The sequence below is a fragment of the Lepidochelys kempii genome, chromosome 7 (genome assembly GCF_965140285.1).
Source record: "Lepidochelys kempii isolate rLepKem1 chromosome 7, rLepKem1.hap1, whole genome shotgun sequence".
Classification (NCBI taxonomy): Eukaryota; Metazoa; Chordata; order Testudines; family Cheloniidae; genus Lepidochelys; species Lepidochelys kempii.
Genome location: NC_136386.1, coordinates 62,270,740 through 62,295,555, shown reverse-complemented (window position 1 = coordinate 62,295,555; position 24,816 = coordinate 62,270,740). Strand labels below are relative to the sequence as shown.

At 41.8% G+C, this 24,816-nt stretch overlaps 1 protein-coding gene across 9 annotated transcripts in view; it reads right to left on the bottom strand.

The window, feature by feature from the left end:
- The window catches only part of KAT6B (lysine acetyltransferase 6B), a 188,342-nt gene that overhangs the window by 51,038 nt on the left and 112,488 nt on the right, over nt 1-24,816 (bottom strand). For 5 of the 9 annotated variants that reach the window (XM_073353167.2, XM_073353164.2, XM_073353168.2 and 2 more), the window contains 8 exons: nt 23,414-23,522; nt 16,532-16,647; nt 16,190-16,271; nt 12,973-13,105; nt 5,433-6,364; nt 4,333-4,454; nt 3,094-3,209; nt 1,021-1,162 (listed from right to left, as the gene is read on the bottom strand). In XM_073353167.2, coding sequence (XP_073209268.2) covers nt 1,021-1,162; nt 3,094-3,209; nt 4,333-4,454; nt 5,433-6,364; nt 12,973-13,105; nt 16,190-16,271; nt 16,532-16,647; nt 23,414-23,522 — 1,752 coding nt within the window. Of the gene's footprint in view, nt 1-1,020; nt 1,163-3,093; nt 3,210-4,332; nt 4,455-5,432; nt 6,365-12,972; nt 13,106-16,189; nt 16,272-16,531; nt 16,648-16,905; nt 16,967-23,413; nt 23,523-24,816 lie in introns of those variants that run through there. The other 4 variants (XM_073353170.2, XM_073353171.2, XM_073353173.2 and 1 more) reach the window with 4 other exon arrangements.

Below are 24,816 nucleotides of genomic sequence, written 5' to 3'. Positions count from 1 at the left end.
CAGTCAACCTCTGGAACTCGTTGACATGGGATGTTGTGAAGGCCAAAGGCATAACTGGGTCCAAAAAAGAATTAGATAAATTCATGGAGAATAGGTTCATCAGTGGCTAATAGCCAAGATGGTCGGGGCACAATCCCATCCTCTGGGTGTCCCTAAACCTCTGACTGTCACAAGTTGGGACTGGACGACCAGGGATGAATCACTCTAAATTGTCCTATTTGTTCATTCCCCCAAAGCATCTGGCACTGGCCACTGTCAAGAGACAGGATGCTGGGCTAGATGGACCATTGATCTGATCCAGTATGACTGTTCTTATGTAATGGGTAGAAAGGGGAAAAGAAGGGTGCCCTTATCATCTGACTAGAAGTGAAAGAACATGTAGTTGGAAGATATAGTTTCAATATACATCTAAAAGCCTGCTGCACCAGAAGGCTACAAAGCTCTTAAATTCTACATAACTTATGAGTACACAGGATATAAAAGGCGGGGAAAAGTGAAAGAGGAGACTTAATTTTTTGAGTACAATATGAATATTAGTGGGAAAATATTTACAGTAGAACTTCAGAGTTATGAACACTTCGGGAATGGAGGTTGTTCGTAACTCTGAAACGTTTGTAACTTTGAACAAAAGTTCAAAGTTATGGTTGTTCTTTCAAAAGTTTGCAGCTGAACATTGACTTAATACAGCTTTGAAACTTTACTATGCAGAAGAAAAAATGTTGCTTCCCCCCTCTTTTTTTTTTTTTTTTTTTAAAGTATTTTACATTTAACACTCTACTGTATTTCTCTTTTTTTTAGGGGTGGGGGAAAGGGGGTCTCTGCTGCTGCCTGATTGTGTACTTCTGGTTCCAAATGAGGTGTCTGGTTAACCGGTCAGTTTGTAACTCTGGTGTTTGTAACTCTGAGGTTCTACTCTAATACATTTTTATCTTTTTCTACTTTTGGCCTTCAACTGGTACATAATCAACTGATACATGTAAGTTTTTCTTTTTTAAACAATCTGGATTTTAATACACCTACCTCAAATACTGAAAGATCATTTCTTCTGTAGATTTCATTGGCTGGAGGGTGAAACCAACCACATTTCTTTGAGTGTCTTAGCAAAATGTTTTTACTTTTCATATATTTAAGACAGAATTCACACAGGTAAAGCTTTGATAGTCTGTTGAAATATAAAAATCATGAAGAGTTTGAGTGCTGTTACAGTTCTAAACTCTGTGACCAAAAAGCACATGTTCTCCCTATCCACCCATCTTAAAAATATCTAAACAGACTTGAATTAAACTGTATTTCTGTGTGTGCCAAATATGCATCACGGGGGGAAGATTAAAACATGCATGCGTTATTTGAAAGTAATGCACATTAGAGACTCATGTAAGTGGTTTTCTCCTAAATGAGATGGGAGGCTTTCTTACATAGTAGAGTTGAGTCAGCTGAGTCAGAAGTGAAGAATGCCTCATCTTGGCTGATCCATGGCTTGGACCAGGGGCGGGCAAACTTTTTGGCCTGAGGGCCACTTCAGGTTTCCGAAATTGTATGGAGGGCTGGTTAGGGGAGGCTGTCCCAGGCTGTGTCCCCGCCCCCTATCTGCCGCCCCCCCACCGTTTCTTCTCGCCCCCTATCTGCCCCCCCCGGGGACTCCTGCCCCATCCAACCCCCCAGTTCCCTAACAGCCCCCCCCCAGGACCCCTGCCCCAGCCACCCCCACCTTGTCCCCTGATCACCCCTGGAATCCCTGCCCTGACTGCTCCCGCACTGCCCCATCCAACCCCCCCCCTTCCTGACTACTCCCACCCTGGGACCCCTACCCCCGTTCAACTCCCCCCATTCCCCGCCCTCTGACCGCCCTGACCCCATCCCCACCCCTACCCCCTGACCACAACCCCGAACTCCCCTGCCCTCTAGCTAACCCCCCCGCTCCCTGCACCCTTACTGCGCAGCACAGAGCACCGGTGCCCAGCCGCCCAGAGCGTTGCGCCGGTGTAGTGTAGTAAATTGCTCTCCGTAACTGCTACCAGTAGCACATTCCTATGCAGAGCAGTTTAATATACTACTCTGGAAGCATGGTGCGCTGAGGCTGCGGGGGAAAAGCGGGGGAGGGGCCGGGGGCAAGCACTCATACTGCCAGAACAAAACTATTCCCTGCAGTAATTTTTCTAGCACTAGGTTTATCCACATTTTAAAACTACAGAAACAGCAGGACACTGTTGCATAAACTAATTATATTATATCATCTTTGGAGCAGAGGCCAATTTATAGGTGCTCTAAAAGCAACTATCACGTCCTAGGACCGTATACAGGTGGTTATAATGGTTTACTTACTTCAAGTATTTGTAGACACTTATGTCCACATCTCCATCATCATTTTGCCAACCTATAGACATATTTAGTTTTTAATCTTTCCTGGAAAATCTTCCCTGAAGACTTTTAATCATTTATGTTTTTTTTCCCTCTATATCTGCATCTTTTTGGTAATTTGGTGCCTAAAACTGCACCTATTCTAGGGAGAACTGCCTCCATCACCATAAAGAGGAATTATCGATTCTCCATTCCATAATGTAATGCCTTTTGCAAGTCAAGAATCACAATACCCATTTTAGATGCTATATCACACTGTTGGTTCACACTAATGTACTACCCGCTATCACCTCAGCCTCCCTGTTGCTCCCTGTACCTGGCTGTTCAGTCCCCAGTGTGGTAGAACTGAGGAAAAGTTTACAAACAAGTGAAGTAGGCTGTTGCCACTGGACAGTCCTGTAGTTAATAAAATGAAATTGGTCTAAATCCAGTATATTCTGTTCACAATATACACCTCATTCTCAGTGGAAGAGGGAAATACCAGCTTGGAGTGGGGAGAGCGGGGAGGGGAGAGGCAGGATTTACAGCATGTTTGTAATAAAGGGACAACTAGGAACTCATACAAAATTAATAAGACTGCAAAAGAAGTGCTGTAGAAGTAATAGTTTTGGGTGCTGCCTCAATGTGTTGGTCAAATTTAATCTCAGCTGAAATACCGTGAAAGAAAAGAACAGGATGAAGCCCCCGTCCTCATCATCACATAAAAACAAACAGTAATCTTGACCACTCTACTACCTCGCATATTCCTGCGGATAAGGTGAAGAGTACCAGGTCTGGATCTCATACTTCCCGAATTCTATCACTGAAGGGTACCGGCCATTTGTTTCACTGCTGTTTTTACATCCGATTTTCTGTCAGGTGTAACAAAAGCAAAAAGTTCCAGTTATAAGGAATTAGAGGAGGGTCAATTCACATCTTCATTTTCATTTGGTTAAGATTAGAAAACCTTCAAGTTTCTCAGACATGATTAATTGTCAGAGGTCTCTGGAAATTGCCAAACATGGGGCTAGAACCCAGGCTGCAGAAAGCCTGGCAGGACTGGAGTGCAGCAGTAAAAGCTGGCTGTAAGCTCCATTCCACTGGAAGGCCTGGCACTGGGTGATGCTGCCCACAAAACAGGCAGAGGTTGGGCCCAGCTAAACAGGTTTCCTGATTCAGTAAATCTCACAGGCAGTTGGCAGACCTTGTCTGGAGTCCTGGTTCAAATTCTAAGGGGTCCTTTCCAGAACTAAATGAAGAAGGATGGTGACATTGGGAGCACCTGCTCTACCCCAGAAGTGGACTTACCCCTCCTGCAAGCAGACGCTGTGGGTACCGAGGGTTCAATTTGCAACCTCCAGTGCCCATAGGGTGTTAAAATAAGTTAACTTTAGCTGAGATGACAGAAGTCCACTTGGTAGGACAATGACCTCCAGGGTCCACAGAGGAGGTTAAATGGGGACTGAGGGGGTAGAGGGGGGCAAGGTTACTTACTTTAGGCAGATCCAGCTCAAACATTTCAATGACCATAATAATCTTATAGACTATTAAAATAGCTGGGCAACATAAAGCAGTGAAGTTCTATACTGATCATAAAATCCAGTTTTGCATTTCTTATAGAAGAGTGACAGGACACTGACATTATCTGGTGGCTTTTCATAGTGCCTGCTTTCTGCATAGACGGCGGGAAAGGATCAGGATTTTAGTCTTTGATTCCTTGTCTAGCCAATAGGAGGTAGATACCTAAAATCCACAAGTGTCACACATCTGATTCACTCCACCGGGATGACAGCACTCCAACCTAAGGGAATACTATTTTATACAGAACATCTCCACTAAACATACATCAAGTATGATACACTTGGTCAAAGGAGTGTATCAAAAATACCATGAGGCTGAATGAACATCAGAAAAATAATTCAGTGTTAATGTATAGAGGTAATTGAATTGACCACAACATGGTTCATTACTGAAATGATTTTCAGTTAGTCTTACCTCCAGAGAAAGTTCCCGAGCCTGCTTAAAAACTTCCACATCCTCCTCTGTAACAATTTCCTTGCTCCCCACCAGAATTACATCTGTATTTTCTTGTTTGATGCTTATTTTGATTTCTGTATCTGTTATTTAAAACCAGCAGAAGGTTTATTCACAGACATGAAGACCACGTCTTACAGTTCCTGAGTTGTACTCCTAAATAGCACTGCAGGCAGTGATGGCTCTTAGAAACTCCCATTCTAGTTTAGATTTGGACTCCTTTATACCTGTTATAGCAACTATGCCCCTCCTCCCTCTCTAGTTTTTAAAATTGCGGCTGCAGAGGCAATTTTCAGTATTTTCTTGCCGGTCTCTTATAGGCCTTTATAGGCTAGTTGAACTGTACTAAATGAATTCTGAACACAAACCTCCTGAAATTGTTAAGTTGATACTAGTATATGTATAATGTATTCTAAGCCTCCAACGCTATTTCTCTATAAAAATAAAAATCTTGTGTCCCCTTCAGTGCTAGTTTAAACAAAAAACCTTTTTAAAAAATTAGGAAACCAGTGCTATGCTAAATGTACATTCAGACACTATAAATATATTTCCTCTTACTTAAATAAAAAAAAAAATCAGAAAAAGGACATTTTACAGCAGTACAGATCAAGTGTTGTGGAGACTGCAGCAGGATGGAATTGGTCATGAAAAAGCAATGGAGCAGAGGGAAATGAAGAATTGAAATGTCCATCATTATAAGCACTGACAGCACACAATCATAATGACAGCACTACTGCCAGAGAAAGGGCAGGGGAAAGAACAAGGAAGTAGCATGAAAGTGGCTACTCATGCGGTACTACAAGCCATAAGCAACGTTATGAAGGCATTTGGGGCTCCTAGTGCCACTACAGATGCAAAAATAATAATAAAACGGTGGTATAGTATTAGTCAGAAAAAACACTTTGGAGGTTTAGTCAGCATTAGGTAAAAGGTCAAAGTTTCATTGCTTTTGTATGAGAGTGAAGTAAGAATAAGAGAAATAGCTAAGACCTATGTGACAAAATAAGAATTTTGGTTTTGGACGGGACGCAGGTTTGGTTGGAGCTTTGACCTTTGCTTACCATCATCCTGATCAGGTTTAATCCTTCCGTCTGCCAAGCTCCCCTTCCCTGGTGAGGGGGTCCCCATCTGAGGGGTCACTTTATACTTTAATCTGCCTAGAATCCTGTGCTTTTTAAGGAAAGTTGTTCGCTTGAAGTGAGCAATTGCTTTAAAAGCACGTCCTCTAGACACACCCCATCCAGAGGTGGAGGAATGAGAAATAAACCTACTTCTAATCTCTTTCTTTCCATAGAAATGGGTATTAGATTTTGATGTGGAAGATAACTCTGGTTTACGACGCATACGTTTGGGTGGTGCATAACTCGGGTGTCCCTTTTTTCGAGACTGTCCCTGGGTGGTATAAATATGAGAAAGTCCATCAAAGAGTCCCTTTAGCTGACTGTTATTAGGAAGGCTGCTAAAGGAGGGTGCACTTGACTGACTGGAAGAACTTTGGGGAGAGTTAGAAGAGGTGGAAGTGCAGGATTTTTGTGAACTGGGGCTCTGACCAGAGATGGGAGTTGGGGGTGGAAGTGAAGAAGGTGGAGGTTTTAGCTTTTGTGTGGTACCTGTAGCCAACACATGAGAAGTGCATGACTGTTTCTGAGAGACCTTTTTCCTTGGACGATAGTGCTTTGAAAAGTCTATTATTTCACCTCGTGATCTGCGACCATCGGGTGATGGTGTAAAAAACTTAGTAAGGCCATCAATGAGCCCTTTGGTTTTCTTGTTAACTTTAAGTGTAGAGGCAGATATGTAGGTGGAGGTGGTGGTGATTTTGGTGGTGGCACCAGGCCGAGTGGGGTCTGTAACAGGCAATCTGCTGCTTGAATCCTTCACAGATGCAGCATGACCAGATGAAGGTGTGGTACAGACTTTAGTCTTTTGACCCCTACCAGGTGACCCCCTTCCTGTGAATGCATTCATGGATCCTTCATCACTGGTTACAGACCTATGCAAAAATTTGGAAAATAAAATCAGCATTAAAAAAACTACAAAAACTGCTGACAAAACAGTTCTACATAAAACATATATGCCATTGCACTTAAAAGTCAAGAGTGTAACAGTGACCCTTAAAAATACGTATGCACTACTGACACATGATTCACTGAATGAAAGTGAGCCGCTGATACCTATCAGATTTCACTGGGTAGTTCACAGCATGTACCAGTAGTAAGGAGGAGGGATAGAAAAGTCTTCAGTATATACAACACATTTTTTAAGGAAAAATATTCTCTTCTGACAGAGAGAAAAACTATTAACATACTGTTTTTGTTCACATCAAACACTTCATTGCTGTGAAATCTGTAACATACATCCAGGAGATGCACATGTCCTGTGCTACAAAGTATACATAGCATATCAAAACATTGTATTGATTTCAGCAGAATGTTCACTAAAAGACAGCAGAGGTGTTCCATCAGTATGGGGAAATAATACAGCCAATCTTCAGTAAACTGGTATTTTTGTATGATTTTATTAGATTACACTGATGAAATTAGTATTTTTTCTTTATAAAAGACCATAAAAATATCCCTTTAAAAAAAATGAAGCTCTAAAGGCGGAATGAGGTAGTTTATGCAAGGCACTACCCATACAGCTAACAAAGCGACCACTCTATTTAAAAAAATAAAAGTGCAGTTAAAGCAAAAAATAGATAGAGGGAAACAGCAAAAGCATAAATAAAATAATGATCAAAGAAAAGTCATAACTGGGTTAGGCATGATGTGGAAGAGCTTGAGGAGAAGTGGTAAAGTTTACTAAGAATGATCAGAGGACATGCTCCAGACCAAAGCTTACATTAAAAAATGCTGATTTAGCTGATGGCTAATGACTGAATGAGACGACAGAACACTGAAGGGAATACTGAAGAATGGTATTTTGTTGAAGTAAATACAAACTGAACAGCTGAGCTTATTCATAGTAAAGAAATACATGTCATCAGGAAGTGTTATACTGCAAACCCAAACAAAGCTGCATAATTACATCAAATTATTCCACTCCTTTTCCTCTCCCACAAATGCATCCTTACATTTATTTAAAACATTTGTGTATTTTGCAGAGGAAGGTTTCCTTCCACAGATTTTTCTCTTCTTAATTGTGAAGCTGAAACAATTAATTCCAACAGATTACTTTTAGTTAGAGATGGAACAGCCTGGGGCTACCATCTGGTACCTGAACTCCAAGAGCCCACCAGCCTTAAAACTGGCCGCTGCTTCTCTCTCACACATCATTGAATTTGGGTAGCTGAAGAGCTCTTAAAATTCCCAATCTTGTTTAAAAATACTATCTTTTTCTCTAAAGTCTTCTGAATCTGTTGATGCCAGAAGTTCATATTTCTAGTTACAACACATATTGTCAGTACCAGATGTGCCAATAACCATCTGTGCCCAGAAGTTAACAAGCACCTGGTGTTATTTAATCTCCTGCAGTAACTTGTCTGTTCAGGGTTCCATACAGAGGTCCTTTTAAGCAGTGCTATTCCACTAGTACGGGATAAGATTCCATACACTATATCAAAAGGGCTAAGCAGCTTCAGCAACTTTATACGCATTAAGGTCCAGCACCATATGAAAGATGGCTAGATTCACTACCTCCCATACCCTCGTACTGCTTTTAAAGTGGGATTATTTCTGCAGTAGATTTCATCTAGGGAATTATTCTTCTCTAGTCTTATTACCCAGCCTTGTAAATTAAGATATAATCCCATTTTTAAGGAATATTGTTCAGTGGGAAACCATACACTCTTGAGTTTTAATGACAGAAATACATAGATACAATTGAGAAAATGGGGAAATAATTTATTCTTGCATAAATCCTACAAATCAGTCACCAGGATTACCAAAGAATCCTCAGACAAAAGTGGGGAATGAGATTTTTATAGTCAAAACCATCATGCAAGCTCTTTCAGAGGACTTGCCCGTTTTTAAATGTAGTATTTATTATATGGTTGTAGTGCAATGACCCAAATAGTTAAAGGTAACAGTGGTACCACATGTCATTCTCAATGTTTCCACTTTGTTTTAGTGGAAGTGAAATCAAGGCCCTTAGGTGCCGTCCCCCGCCATGCCACAACATGCACCCTACTTGGGTGATCGGATTTCAGCATCCCAAACTTGGCCCAAAGTTCTCTCTAGGGACTAGTTAGTGAGGAGGATAATGTGGCAACAGCACTACTACAGTGAGAGGCTGAGACAGCTCTTACTTTTTTTTTACTTTTTTTTTTTTTTTTTTTTTTTTATAAACTCCTACCCTTGTACTTATCCCCAAAGTGAAGTAGAGAGTCTAGGGTTTCCCCTCCCTACTCCCTTGCTGGCGTGCTTCTCGCAGTCCCCTGGTTAATACCTTCATTTCTCCCCAGGGCTCCTCCAACCTTATCAGGGACATGGAGAAGCCAGAGCGAGGGCGAGCTGGAAAATCCCTCACTTACCTCCTCCTTAATGCCCCCTTCATTACCAACACTTCTTCGAAAACAAAGGGAAATTCACTGCCCAAAAACTTGGTTAATGCAGAGTTAAGGTTGCCAGTAGTGCCTCAGACCCTTCCAGAACATCAAATACACCTATACTTAAGTCTAAGGTGATGACTCCCTTACCGCTGCCCTCCTGCAATTGGCAATAGGCACTGGAACAAATCAAAACCTGACGTACCTCTAATAAAATCTGCGCTCAATTTTGTCCAACTCAATGCTACATCGTTACTGCTCTTCACACTTTCTTACTGACACTGGGCTAGGCTCATAGCATATTGATCCAGAGGTTAGTTGCAGCAAGTCACCACACCTCTCACAGCCATTTGAGAAGAAGTGCAGCTGATGCTAAAGCAATCAGGACTCATTCTCTCTCTCTCTCTGTGATACACAGGAGGTCTGAGCCGACAAAAGTTGTTAAAATGTCCATAGAGAGTTTTAGTTTGCAATGCTGTTGTGTCCATGTCAGTCCCGGGTATTAGAGACACAAGATGGGTAAGGTAATATCTTTTATTGGACCAACTTCTGCTGGTGAGAGAGACAAGCTTTTGAGCTACACAGAGCTCTTCTTCAGCTCTTAAGACTGCTGTAACAGCTGCTACTGTCACCTCCAAATACTGACATTCCACTGTGCATGGCAGTAAGACAGGTGAATATAAGAACGCTTCATCCATTTCTAACACTGTCTTGCATATTCTCAGTGCCCATTAGAACTCCACATTATCTGCACTGGCTTTCACCAAGTGCCATGCACCCTCTCTGTCCTGCTCTACCGCTCTAGGGAGGTCTAGCAGCTTGGTGGCACACACCACAGTGCACTGCCAGTCTCAGTCAGTGCTAGGTAAAGGTGATGTGTCACAGGCACTGCCTAGGACAAGGATGAATAGGTGTTAGAATCTGGCAACTCTTTGGTGGTTTGTCAAGAGCAAGTGAAGTGGTTGAATGTAGGTCATGCTTAACTAATTTGTGTTTACTAAGCCTGACCTACACTCGACCTAATAGTTTCCATCACATTACTCTTGTGCACTTTTCACGCTGTCCTCCAGCTGCTCAGGAAGGGTACAGTCTTATGCTTTCTCACAGTGATGTAAGGGGGCAGGGTTAAGGTTTTGTGGCAGACTTCCTCTAACAATATATATCACAGTTGTCAAAGGTTTAAGTTTGTTTTACTGTAACTCTTTGTTAGTCATTCAGAGGTTTAAGTATAGGTGCCTCTGACATTCTAGAGAAGTATAAGATGCTGCCAGTCAACCTTAACTCTGCATTAACCAAGTTTTTAGGCAGTGAATAGTAAATTTTTCACAATGTGGAGTGAAGAAATCTTAGGATGGTTTTAGGTGTGTAGAGAAAAATTTGATAGGGGCCATAGGACTGGGGCAAGTAGTAGAGTTCATTAATGATTGTGAAGCTCTCCTACAGTACAGTGATGAGAGCCATTCAAGTACAAATGAATAGCACTGGAGGAAAGCGTTGAGGGGCACATGCAGGGGCAAAGGTAGGAACATATGTTGGATGGTGACATGCTACTATCCTTCTCATCTTGCTTTACAGATTTAAATAACCCATTCCTCACATTCAACATTAATGCAAAAGTTTGACTCAGCTTCTGTCAGGGTTCCCTCCCCACTCTGAACTCTAGGGTACAGATGTGGGGACCTGCATGAAAGACCCCCTAAGCTTATTTCTACCAGCTTAGGTTAAAACTTCCCCAAGGCACAAACTCTTTGCCCTTGGACGGTACGCTGCCACCACCAAGTGATTTAACAAAGAATGAGGGACAGGACCACTTGGAGTTCCTATTCCCCCAAAATATTCCCCAAGCCCTTACACCCCCTTTCCTGGAGAGGCTTGAGAATAATATCCTAACCAATTGGTTACAAAGTGATCACTGACCCAAACCCCTGGGTCTTAGGATAATAGAGAAATCAGTCAGGTTCTTAAAAGAAACAGAACTTTAATTGAAGAAAAGGTGAAAGAATCACCTCTGTAAAATCAGGATGGTAAGTACTTTACAGAATAACAAAAGACTCAAAAACACAGAGGATTCCCCTCTAGGCAAAACTTAAAGTTACAAAAACAGGGATAAACCTCTTAGCACAGGGAAAATTCACAAGCTAAAACAAAAGATAACCTAACGCATTTCTTTCCTATTACTTACTATTTCTGCAATACTAGATGCTTAGTTCAGATATAGCTCAGGGAGATGTATTTTTCCCTGCCCTGTTTCCTGGCTGGCTCCGAGAGACACAGACAAAAAACCTTTCCCGACAGATTTGAAAGTATCTTCTCCCCTTATTGGTCCTTTTGGTCAGGTCCCAACCAGGTTATCTGAGCTTCTTAATCCTTTACAGGGTAAAGAGGGATTTTATGTTACCCTTAGCTGTATGTTTATGACAGCTTCTCTGCTGGGCCCAATGTGTTACCAACTCATCAACCTGCCTCTCTGATGATCACCTCTCTCTTTGATTTTGCCATAGTAGTGGGGATATCCAGGGTACAACCTGAACCACAGTACTACAGCAATAAAGACGTGGAGAAAGGGGATGGCAGAGGAACTTCATTGTGAAATGGAGGTGTCAACCGAGTGAATATCATCCCAGATTTGCTGAAGATAATGAAACTAGGACTCAGTCCTAAAACCTACTGATACAATTGCCAAAAAACCAAAACAATCCTGGAGAACCAGGAGATCGGTTCACTCTAACTATGCAGCAGTGTTTGCACAGTCATCTTCTCCTTCTAACACCACAATGTGGGATGGACGGTCACTGGGCTCCCACAAAGGATGTTACAAATCCATCAACTTTTTAACATTTGCACTTGATTCCCAAATAGTAACTGTCATTATTAGATAAGCAAAAAGTAATTTATGTGCTCTAGACCTTGCAAGCTGATGCTATAGTGTCAAGACATGGCAATCAATGGTGTGCATACATCACTGAACCTCACTCTTGCAACAAGAAATGTATGAGTGATCACCACAGATGTGCTTAGTGAAAAGTTGATGAAATGAATCAATGAGATGGCTTTAAATTTTGCCCCCTTTTTTTTTAGGTTGTCTTTTTAGTCCATGCTATCGATGTTCCTTTCTTTACTCTGCTTTCTCTTGTGTGTGAGCATGAAAAGATGGTGAGAAGGACAAAGGAGGTAGCTAGCTCCTCCACCCACAACAGCCCTCCCTCCAGCTTTAAGATGTCCAAGAAGTCTGTGTTCAGTTATATAAATGTTCTCTGGGAAGCGGGGTGCCAAAGGTCTACAGTACCCTCTTCTCTCAGACATTAATACCCATGGGCTGGAGAGAAGCATGAGGAACTGCAGCCCGCTCCCCTCCTGACTGGCATTACTTAGCAACAGCAAAGGTCAAAAAGGTTATTTTTCCAAAGTAACTCTGGACTCAATAGCTCGGTCTCATGGATACCTCTGGGCCTTGAACTGAGCACTGACTCGTTATGGAGCTTGTGTTGTAGGCAGGGATTTTATATACATTAAGAGGGAATGTGTACCAATTTTAGGAGGTGGCAAGCAGCATTTCTGAAATAGCATATTCTTGCAAATAAATACTCAACACAGAACAGTGTTGAATAGGCAACAAATCAATTGGAGGAAACCTTGAAAGACATCTCTTGGGGTGAGGTGAATTACATTTTTCACTTTATCGGTGTATATCATCCATTTGATATGGATTGTGCTGATAACCCAGGTATGATAGTTGTTTTTTTTAAAGTAATCAATCATATGGCTATTTATTATTGAGGACTGTTGGTACCATTTGGATTTGGGAAATAACACTGTTCACATATGAATTTAAGTTTAATTCCTTCCCTAGAACCAATAGTGATTCTTTTTAAAGTGATGCAAACTTTTAGGATAACTTTTTGCTGCCATCAGAAGACTCAGAAATATCTACTGTACTTAATTATTTTCCATTACATTGAACATGATGCATAATAGGTGCTGCTCATCATGTGATTTTTTTTCAGGCTGTAGTACTCAGCAAAAGCAGTAGTGTAATTTTAAATAAACTGTCACCTAAAATCTCATTGTATTACATTTTCAAGAACACTATAATCAACTGGAAAAAGGGAACCTACAACATTCGTTGCTTTAGTTTATTTTTAGGTCGTCCAATAGGTTTTGCATATCGTCGTCTTATTTGCGCAGCTTTCTCGTGAAGTAGCTTTCTTCCCTTCTTCTTTGGTCTGCAGACCTGGCAAATCCACATCCCTGCATTGATTAAGAAAAAACAATTGTTTTAACTGTACATGCATGTAGTGTGTGTCCAGTTTGTACCCAAGGTATAGAAAGCTACATCTCAGGTGCATTATTCTAACAAATTCTACTTCAGCAAAAAGGATGGTTGGGGGAAGGGAAGAAAAACTCTCTCTATAGTTCAGAAGGACAGCTTTGCTCTTCCTATAGCAACAAGGATCACGGGGGAGTGGCACTAGCAAAAGGATTCTAACATGTCTCCTCTTTCTACTGCCAGACAGACCTCTCCCCATCCAGGAAGTACCAGACCAAGCTTTCAATTGAAAACAAAATGATATATGTGAAGAGTTTTACTGTATCTTCAGCGTCTATGTTCTCTCAGTTTCATATTGTTAATTACCCTCGTTTAGGTTTCCTGGACCAGTCAATAGGAGGCTGAGGAAGAACACTAGAGAACACAATCACTAGGCTTCTCACCATACAAACCCCTCTGCTGAGAGCATAACAAAAGCTCTGTTGTGCTAACATAGTAGAATCTTGGTATGGCTTTCACACAACAAGATACCTTAATTCAACACTTATCAAGCTTATGTTACAATCTGCTTTGGGGGACACTAAGAGTTTCCTGGGCACCAAGCATACCAATGTGTGGTGAGTTGTCCTGATCTAGAGAGAAAGCTCCACTACACTCTGCCTCCTTGAAATCCCATCTACATTGTAAAACCTACGTTGGATGAAATGGGTTACAGCATGGTAGTGTGTCTGCAATATTTTTTGGTCTTACCGTGTAGAAAGGACAAAATCATGCTCTGTATCGTACTGAAGCCCTGCTAAGGTTCAAGGGCTCAGCACGGTTAAAACATGTTTTAGTTCCATCCGTGATGTAAGATGAACAGTATTTTAACCCTGTCAGGGGGACTGCTATGTTTTAACAAGATCCCCCAACTCATTATATTTTACAGTGTAGATAGATCAGCCTGCTAAATCAACACTCAGGCTGGCTATCGCTCTTGAAACCATTTTCAAAAAGCTGTGATCAAAATAGCTGTAATATGACTGTATGTCTATGCTCCACATTATTAAACCAACTTAAAAGTGTATTTGAAAGCCACAGAAATTTGCAACAGGCTTAAGATACTGCATGATTGTCGCGGGGGCAGAGTGGGGGGTTGTTCACAATGGTAACTGAAACTGTGATAGCTACAATTGTATCTATCTGTGAAAATCACACAAGACGACAACTGTTTGCAAACATTGTTTTAACTAGTAGGGTTCTGCTGTCAACATGGACAAAATTTAATGTCCTGCTGACTCAACGAGGAGTCCTTGTGGCACCTTAGAGACTAACAAATTTATTTGAGCATATGCTTTCATGGGCTAAAACCCACTTCATCAGATGTATGGAGTGAAAAATGCAGTAGGTAGGTATACGTATTACAGAACATGAAAAGATGGGAGTTGTCTTACCAAGTGGGGGGTCAGTGCTAACTAGGCCAATTCAAACAGGGTGGATGTACCCTATTCCCAACAGTTGATACGAAGGGGTGAATATCAGAGGGAAAATTACTTTTTGTAGTGCTAATGAGGGTGCATGTGGCCCATTCCCAACAGTTGACAAGAAGGTATGAGTATCAACAGAAGAAAAATTACTTTTTGTAGTGACCCAGCCACTCCCAGTCTTTATTCAGACCTAATTTTTCAGGCCTAATTTGATGGTATCAAGTTTTCAAATTAATTCCAGTTCTACAATTTCTTGTTGAAGTCTGTTTTTGAAATTTTTTTGTTGAAGAATGGCCACTGATTCCCACCAGTCCCACTTCCTTCTCTTAAAGTATTTTGCTCTTTTCAGAACATGTGTGTTCAGTTGGAGCTTCCAGGTTCTAGATATGCTCAGTATACTTTATACTGGCTGCAGTGCTGAAAATTCCCCACTCCTCATTTCCTATGGGCTCTTTAGACCTTTTCCGTACAGTTCTATTCCAAGATCCTGAAATAGTTCTTGAAAGCCATTTCAGCTAACATGGTTTTGCCAGATGATGCAAGCACTAGTAGATGGTGAAAAACTTAGTTGTTGACAACTGGTCAAGCCTAGGTAGGGGATACAGCTTAGAAACAATTAACAGTAGCAGGATTTTCCTAACCACTGTCGCAAAAATTTTCTGGAGGAGGCTAAACCATGTCACTGACAGTGGAAGCAGCATGGTTTCTTTTATCATTGTTTGGTAAGGCAAATTGTTTTAGAACCTTGTCAACAGTAATTATGTTTAAAGAAGGTTGTATAGTAGTGGATGCTTTTGTTCCCAGTGTAGGTGGGGCCAAACTTTATAACACTGATAAATATATAATTTTGCCATGTTCACACCTATTTTCAGCATTCTCCAAACTCCCCTCCAAAATGTTAACCAGCTTATACATTTTAGAAAATATAAGGAGGCTCTACAAACCCATCTACATCAATGGCTCTTGAAAAAAAAAGGCCAGATCATATCTAGCTGTAATTTAAAAGATATGGTGACTCAGCTATGCTAACAACCACCTAACCTTACTTGGCCAATGTTAAAGATGGGCAAATGAATACAAAAATATTGATTATTTAAGAAAAAGGGTGCTACAAAAATTTTGTATCTGGAGCAATTTTTATAATGAAATATAAGAAAAACCAGTGATCAGCAATGATACAACAAAATGAGATATGACATATGGTACATATAATCCTAGATGGAGAAAGAGATCCTTTGAGAGAAGAGAGGAACTCTGACCACATGACTGTCAAATGGCTTTTTACAATGATATCCTCTGGAAGACACAAAGGAGGCTCTCTCCATGTGCCCTGATATGTCCTAGTGTGTATATCCCATATGCTGTCAGCTATGGCCTTCCCCAACAGCTTCACTCCGAATAATTAGTTCAGTGACTCAACTCATATTATAAAATTAATCAATAGCAATGTCTTTCACTTTGCAGGAAGGAATCTTAGGAGCAGTCAAGCTCAAGAGGCTTTGCTTTTCATGTTCAGGACCACACCGCTAAGCAATCTATAAATGCTGAAAGTCTAACTTGGCACTTGAACTTCCGGTCTAATTAATACAAGAATATCACCTTTAGGCATTCGGGAAAGTGGTGGGTCACAGCATTCCATGTGGAACCCTCTATCACAAGAATCGCAGAAGAGCATGTTATCCTGAAATTGAAAAAAAGGCTTAATACAAAGTTACTAGAGATTCTGTATCAATACTTTTTGTATTTTTAAACCTGACAGTAAAAGAAAAAAAGAAACTGAAAACAGTGATTATAGAGCTTATTACATTATATAGAGGCTTATATTTTTACTCTTTTTAAAGTAGCCTGAAATTGTAAAGTTGAAGGGACTAGCCCACAGAATATGAGTGAATATGCAAACACGAACTCAAAAGACACTGTGCTATTAAAATATTAACTTACTGCATTTTTGCCTTGGATTCTACATGCACTGCATGTCTTGCATTCGATACACTGCCATCTTAAGGCCTTTACGTTTGTTGTTAACTCAGGACAAAATTTCAAACATGATGGATGCCCTGCAAAATAGAGTATTTAAAATGTGTTGAGGTTTAATAGAGCTCCAACTCCTGTGTCCTACAACAGCTATGACACCACTGCATTTTCCATCACTGGAACGCTGCCAATGTCAACCATTCTCAGAACTTTATATTATTCAACTTATTTTTCCTCTTCTGAAGAGGATATGAAATAGCTGCTCAGAATGCTTTAGTGTGGGGAGAGCTGGAAAGTGCGCATTTACAGTAATCATAATGTGTCAATAAGTCTATAAGCACCTGAAACTGAATGATGTCTTGTCCAGGCTGTCTCCACAGCATATTAAACTATCACTCACTCTGAAAAAGATTATTTTCATACACTTGAATTAATCCTTTTCATAGTAGCCACAGTGAACCATAACTTATTAAAGAGTTTAATATAATAGCATCAATATATTTCTAAATTTTAGAACTAGATTACAGTATTTTTAAAGTATGCACAAAGGAAAATCTAATAAAATATATTCAATTAACTATACAAATATATTCCTTTCATTTTAGTTATATTACTACTTACACTGTCCTACAACACACACATTTTATGGCAACAGTAAAATAAAAAATGTAACAAGATATTTATAAGTAAAAAACTTTTTAAAAAAAATCTTTGGCTTCAACCAGAAATAAGGTGTATCTGACCCCTGACCTCCTATGAAATGGACCCCCCTCTTTCATGAGAGTGAAATTTGGTGAGGAGACACAGTTCTCATGGTTAAGATAGTCAATTCCTCCTTCAAAGAATGCAAATTATCAGGAACCTTAGCAAATGCAATGGTATGTTTCTTCAGGATCAGTTGAACAATTATTGCCAATGACATCACTAGTAATCACCCTTAATTCTGACAAGGCAGACGTTATATTGATAGGAAAGGGCAAATCTTTAAAGGAAGAAGAATTTGCCAATTCTGTACCCACATTGATGATCAAGGCCATCAGACTACAAATTGTCAGGATGGTAAGAAGCTTTGGAGCCATACTAACTCATCACTATTTTTAGACAGGTGCATTGTCATAGCCACAAGGAATGCTCTCGTACATATCTATCAGTGCACTCTCAGAGGAGAGCCTAGCCATGTGATCCAAACTCTCTCCTCCTCCAAGTTAAACTGCTGTAAATCTATTTACTGGAGGATGAACTAAACCAGGAGTCTCAAACTCGCGGCCCACAGACCATCTGCAGCCCGCAAACCTCCCCAATGTGGCCTGCAGGGCTCCAGCAGTTTTGGGGCTGGGTCTCTCCCTTGGCCCCACCTGCCGCCCCCGGGCACTCCCCTCCCCCCGGGTGATTTAAAATGGCCCAGGACCCTGGTAGCACAGAGGAGCTGAGTGGCACCTGCCTGTTCGCTTCACGTGTCTGCCGGCCCCTCCCTGGGGCCCCGGGGCGGCGCTGTGCCTCTGCGTGCTGCCCCTGCCCCGAGCTCCCCTGCAGCCAATGGGAAGCTGTGGGGGCGGTGCCTGGGGGCAGCAGCACACAGAGGCCCCCCGGCCTGCCCCACCTTGGAGCCCCAGGTAAGCGTTGCACCTCCTGACCTGCTTCCAGAGCCTGCATCCCCTTCCTACATACCCCCTCCTGGCCCCAAACTCTCTCCCAGAGCCTGCACCCTCCCCCACACTCCCAGCGACTGAAACCCCACCACGTCCCCCAGCCCCTGCCCCAGTCCAGAGCCTGAACCCAGCACTCAAACTCCATCCCAGAGCCTGCACCCCAATCCCCTACCCCAGACCACCTCCCGAGCCCAAATTCCCTCCCAGAACCTTAGGCAGGTGTGGGGGGCGGAGTTTTTGGGGGTGGGTTCTGGGTGGCATGAGTGACATTATTGGCCTGCTGGGACGACTGGAGGACTGGTACTGGCGCTAAGGTAAACTGAGTTTGAGACCCCTGAGCTAAACCATCACAAAAAAGCTAGATGGGATAAAGCATAAAAGAATTTCCTATCTTTGTCCTATCTCTAAAACCTGTCAACAGGCAGGGACATGACTACCTCAGGGAAGACCTCACCCCTCCATAATCCTTCAAGCAGCTTTGCTCCAAAGTAGCAATGCAGTGGGAGAAACCCAGTTTTAGACTATCAGGTGCTGGAGTAGAAGATTCATTAGGCAGAAGTTTTTATTTTAGTTGAGAGCAGATTTTCAAATTCTAATTTAGGCTCTGCCTCTGCCTCTATCATCTATGGCAACTGTCTCAACCTATCTGCCTCAGTTTCCTCATCTGTAAATTTGACAGACTTATGTTTATCATTGAGTGATTTTGTGACAAATCAGTTATCGTTTTTAAAGAACTATGAAAATAAGCATTATGCAACAGACAAGCAATTATTATCCTGCTAATCCAGAAATGCTAATATCCTGGGTTTCCAAGATTTTGTGGTCTTCTATTTCCACCATTCCTGTTATGCTATGCAATTCAGAAATATCACTTGCTTCCAATGGTCTTCTACGTGGAAGAGAATTATTCACAAGAGTGCCCTTATTTTTTAAGCAGAAAGGATCAGGACACGTGTCACAGTCAGGATGCAAGTAAAAATATTTTTAATAGCTGAAGGTATCTTAGTTGTTCATTCCTCCTTCCAAACCAACCACCCTCTCCCAGTATTTTGGAATAAAAAAATGGGACATGGGTCAGTAAATGAACAGAGAGTGGGAGGCAGCCCTCCCTATCCCCTTACTTTTGGCTCCAATCCCCATTCTCTGAACTGAAGTTATCTGTCCCACGCCCTGCAAATCCCAATTCCCTTTCTCCTCTCTCTCTCTGCCCTGTCCGCTGCTGTTCTTGGTTTGTTCTTCTGTCCTCCTCCCCAAGCTCCCATGCCTCTGACTCCTTGCCCTTTGCCTTTTCAGTTTAACCTAGATTTGTACACATTAGCTAGATCCCACTCTCCCCTGCTGCCTAAATCTCCATCCATCTTCTCTTCCCCTTTTTTCTTACCTCCAACATAACTATCTCCTTCTGTCCTCTTTCCAAACATGTCCTACACTGACTGATTAAAAATGAGTCTGCATGACACTAGCTCAACTCTCCAAAGCTCTTTGGCACCTCTCAACTGTGCAGTGGGGAGCGAAAGCAATATCATGCTTCCTCTACACAGGTGAGAGGAAGCCAGAATGAGGATCAAAGGGCTATTAGGAAACTGCCAAAGCTGAACAATATCATCGTTACAGTGCACAGCAGCATCAGCAAGGCCAGGAGCAGGGTGACTAGATGCCCTAGTGGGCAAACTTTTTGGCCCAAGGGCCACATCTGAGAATGGAAATTGTATGGCGGACCATGAATGCTCACGAAATTGGGGGTTGGGGTGCGGGCTCCAGCTGGGGGTGCAGGCTCTGGGGTGGGGCCAGAAATGAGGAGTTCAGGGCGCAGGAGGGGGCTCCAGCTGGGGTGCGAGCCCTGGGGTGGGGCTGGGGATGAGGAGTTGGGGGTGCAGAAGGGTGCTCTGGGCTGGGACCAAGGGGTTCAGAGAGTAGGAGAGGGATCAGGGCTGGGGCAGAGGGTTGGGGCGTGAGAGGGCTTCGGGGTGCAGGCTCTGGGCAGCACTTACTCAAGCAGCTCCCAGAAGAGCAGCATGTCCTCCCTCCGGCTCCCACATGGAGGCGCAGCCAGGTGGCTCTGCACGCTGCCCTGTCTGCAGGTGCTTGGGGTGAAGGCAGAGTGCGAAGCCCCTTGGCTCCCCCTACACGTAGGAGACGGAGGGGGGGACATTTTGCTGCTTCCGGGAGCCATGCGAAGTGGGGCAAGCCCCGGACCCTGCTCCCCAGTGGGAACTCGAGGGCCAGATTAAAACATCTGAAGGGCCAGATGCGGCCCCCAGGCCATAGTTTGCCCACCCCGCCCTAGCTAGTTCTATATGTACACTGTTGGAGAAGGCCAGCAGTGAGCAGGACAGAGCTCCCCCAGATTTCAACTCTGAATGGCCTCTTTGTATCAGTGGTGAAAGAACCCTCCTCATGATGGAGGATTACAGTCACTTCAGAGGGAGTGCACCCAGGTCCTACACGATTGGGAAATGGAGATGAAGCCTGGTTCCCAACAAACCCCAGGGCCAGTTCCCCTTTCTTTTAGGGGTCTTCTCCCTCCCAAAGTTTCCCTCTGTTCTTGCTGGAGTCAGAGAACCCCTGTATGAAATGGCACATGTGACTGAAACAAAGAATGCAGGAGAGCATAGAAAAACATGCACGGATTATGGGCATTGCAGTTTAACCCCTGAATCCCAGTTCCACAGATAGACTTGCTCTGTCCAGCAACAATGCAGATTATTCCTACAGTTTCTTTTACCCCGGTACAGAGGAACCTGCTTGTAGGTGCGCTGCAATGTGCAAATCACAAGTCCAAATTACAACAAACCTCAACACAGTCAAATTTTTCTGTTTATATGGTGCTCTGAGATTGGTTTTTATTTTAAAAAATCATCAGTAACTAAACTTTAGCCATCTTGCGATCTGATTGGCAGTCTCAGCATTTCAATGTGTATATCTAATACATCTTAGAAACTAATTAAAGATAATTTAGTCTTAATGAGGCAGAGAGAATGGATCAGTGTTAATTCAAATGGAAGCTGATCCATGAAAGTCAAGGCTTCCAATTCTAATGCTCCTTAGAACTGCCAGAGATTGTTTTATATTGGAAGAATAGCCGATATTTATTACATCCTGACTAATGCAAACCATGTTTGCAAAAAAGCCACTGTAACAAACTAAGTACCAATCCAGTTCTTTTCTAAAGAATATTAGATTTGGGATTGACAGAAAGCACAGAGAATTTGGTAAGTCACAAATAAAACAGTTAAAGGAAACATCAACTTTCTAACTTTCTATTGAAAATCCAGCAATTTGCTTTACTTTATGGTGTAAAAATAAATTAGGATACATGCTATGGAAGTCTATCGCAAAGGGACACAAATCAATTCAGAAATGGATAATGGCAAAACTTTATCCTGCATAAATGAAAGTTTCTCTTTTTTTAGTTATAGAAGTCCACATTCTAGTCTATGCTGTCCTGTTTTATCCAGGTACTTATATGAGCCCATCTGTGGCTCACATTACTGTGGTAATTTGAGTGCCTCACAATCTTTAATGTATTTATCCTCACAACACCCTATAAGATAGGAAAGTGCTATTATCCCCATTTTACAGATGGGGAACCAAGTCAAAGAGAGATTAAGGGCTTGCCTACACTGAAGTGCTTCAGTGTAGATATTATCTGCGTTAACGGACAGGATTCTCTTATCAGTGTAGGTAATCCATCTCCCCAAGAGGTGGTAGCTAGGTTGATGGAAGAATTCTTCCATCAACCTAGTGCTGTCCACATGGGAACTTAGGTTGTCTTAACTACAGCGCTCAGGATGTGGTTATTCAGACTTCTGACCAATTTAATTAAACCAACCTAATTTTCTAGCGTAAACCAGGCATAAGTGACTTGCCCAAGGTCATGTAGGAAGTCTGCGGCAGAGCAAGGAACGATCCAGACAAAAAGGAAGAGTAAGAGCTAAGTATCATCTGCATACTTGTGTCTCCAATGACCAGCCAACCTCATTAATTCAATTAATGACCTCATACACATGTTAACCAAGAGGTGACAGAACAGACTGTGGGAAAAGTCCTATGGGAAAAGCCCTTTGGGAAAATGAGCAACTATCTAAAAGTCCTTTATGGGTCTGCTCAAAAAGTACTTGCTATCAACACTAAGTTATCACTATCACAATATCGTACAAGATTAAGTTAACTCGGGCCAAAGTATTTCTAAACTCATACTCTGGATTTCACACATACAAAGCAAAGATTATGAAAATTCAGTATTTTAAGGAAGATTCTATGCTAAGAGGTTGAATGCAAATATAAATTTGCCGCAAACTTTGAAAGAAGAGTAACTGCCATGGAGCCAGCAGCACGGGAGAGTGTGGTGACCAGGACGAAGCTGTCAGGGAGCTGGTCAGAAGAGAAAGGTGGGTTACTATACACTGGGGGGAGGGAGAGAGAGAATGAGCATCTTAAGCAACTTTTCTTAAAACCATATAACATCTGGGGAAGATTTTCAAAGGTACAAGGGACATCAACTTTCCATGCAAATTGGATGCCTAACTGTCCTTGTGCTTTTGAAAGTCTCCCTCCGGTCTGCAGGGATGCATGACTGTACAATATTTATATAATTAATGTTAAAAAAATGTTTTAATCTTCAAGCATTATCGGTCCACAAATTGTTTCCTCCCCCCCCCCCCCCCCCCAGGATAAACATGGGGAAACTAGTATACTGGCACTTAGCTAATATTTCAAGTCATTTACTAAAATTACTATTTGTATTTTCATCCATATAATTTTTGTAAAACTTAATCGGATTTTATGTAAAATCGGCAGCAGTACAGATAATATCCAATTTCTTTATCCTCTACACCAGCTTCTTTTAAATACTGTAACTCAGTGCTTGTAAAAGGTATCAGACTGATAGCCTTGGAGATGATGGAAAAATTTTTGAAACATGGATGCCAGAGTTAGGTTTCTAAAATCAAAGCTTTTGCCCCAATTTTCAAAACTTGCTGCCCCCACTGACTTCAGGGGGAGCCAAAGTCATTTAGCTCCTTTGAAATTCAAGCCCAAATGAATAATTGAATTTAAGAATCTAATTTTTAGCTATCATGGTTTGAAAACTTGGCCTAAGACTATTTTGACTGAAACAGGAAATTTACATGCTGAACAATGACCAAAAAGATAGATTTACAGATGGCTCTTGTACAATTTGCAAGTAGAACCAACTTACCGCTGCTGCCACAGTCTGCACAGGAGAGCAGTTCTTCTGGTTTTTTTTCACGATTTGATTCTCTAGTCCCCAAACAAAAACTACATATTGGAATGGGATCAGCTCGTGGCTAGGGCAAAAATAAATACAAATTGTTGTTACTTCTCTTACACAAAAAGTGATATTCCAATCCTCTTTTCACAAAATCAGAAGACAATTTGCCTTCATTTTATTTTCTAAATGTTAGTTTCATGGTTTATCAGACACTTACTCTGGTATATGAAGTTAATTTTTCCTAATAGATATTATGCTGTAGTCATCTCCCTCACCTTACATTTAACACAAATATATACTTTGTGCCACAATAGTATCATTCATCATAGTAGTATCAAACTGTTTTATAAATGTTCAGTTAGCCCCAAACAACATCCAGTTAAGGTAGTTTATCATCTTCTTTTACAGATGGGGAAAACAGTGGCATAAATGGTGAAATAACTTGCTCAGGGTTGCTTCACATCAGTTGGAAAGCCAGGATCAACTACTCATTCTGTGCTCAGTTGTATCAATTTAGCTGGAATAAATGGGCCAAACATGTTAACATAACCCAGTCACCTTCTAACATTAAACAGTGTTAAACAAGGTCTGGGATTTGGTATACACAGATCTCACCCTGCTTAGTACCATGGCAAATACAGCACTGAAAATGTTTTTAACCTTTTATTAAGCATACGGAGAAGGAAAAACAGTTAAAGCATTTCAAATGTAAAGCATTGAATGAGGCTTTCATTTTAGCAACATCCCTTGTTCCCTTTCCCATTAGCTGGAGAGAGATTTTAGAAGGAAAAACCCCTTGTTTGACAGTCTCTTCGATGGTATCTGAGATGGGAAAAGAGAAGAAGTTAGTTGAGATGGGCGGGAACTGTTGCTAAAGTCCAACCCCATTTCATCTCAGGTGGTGTTTGGGATTCAGCTGGAGCAGGTAGGGGTTGCGATGTCATCTGGATCCCTCTCTGAGGCCCTATCTAGTCAGGACATCCCTCAGGATTAGGATGAACAAGGTCCGGGGTCTCAGAAGAGGGTGGGGGTGGCAGCCATCATGGTGAAGCTTGCTCTACTAGCCTCGATCTGTTCTTTTTGTATTTGCCCCCAGTCTCCTTAAAGACCCAAAAAGGGAGCGGTGGGTGGAATAGCCCATTCCATCATTATTTGTCCACCAGTTAGGCCGAATATCCAACACACCAATTTTGGTTCATTAATTTCCAATTCTACATGTTCTGTTTTTACCAAGCATGATTTTAGCAGAGTCACTGAACCATCTCAGCATTGGTAGGCCCAACTACCACAACATCTCTCATCTACGCTTACTCCAACTTAATAAGTAAGGGGATATTAAATGAAACTGAAGATGGCAAATTCAAAATTAG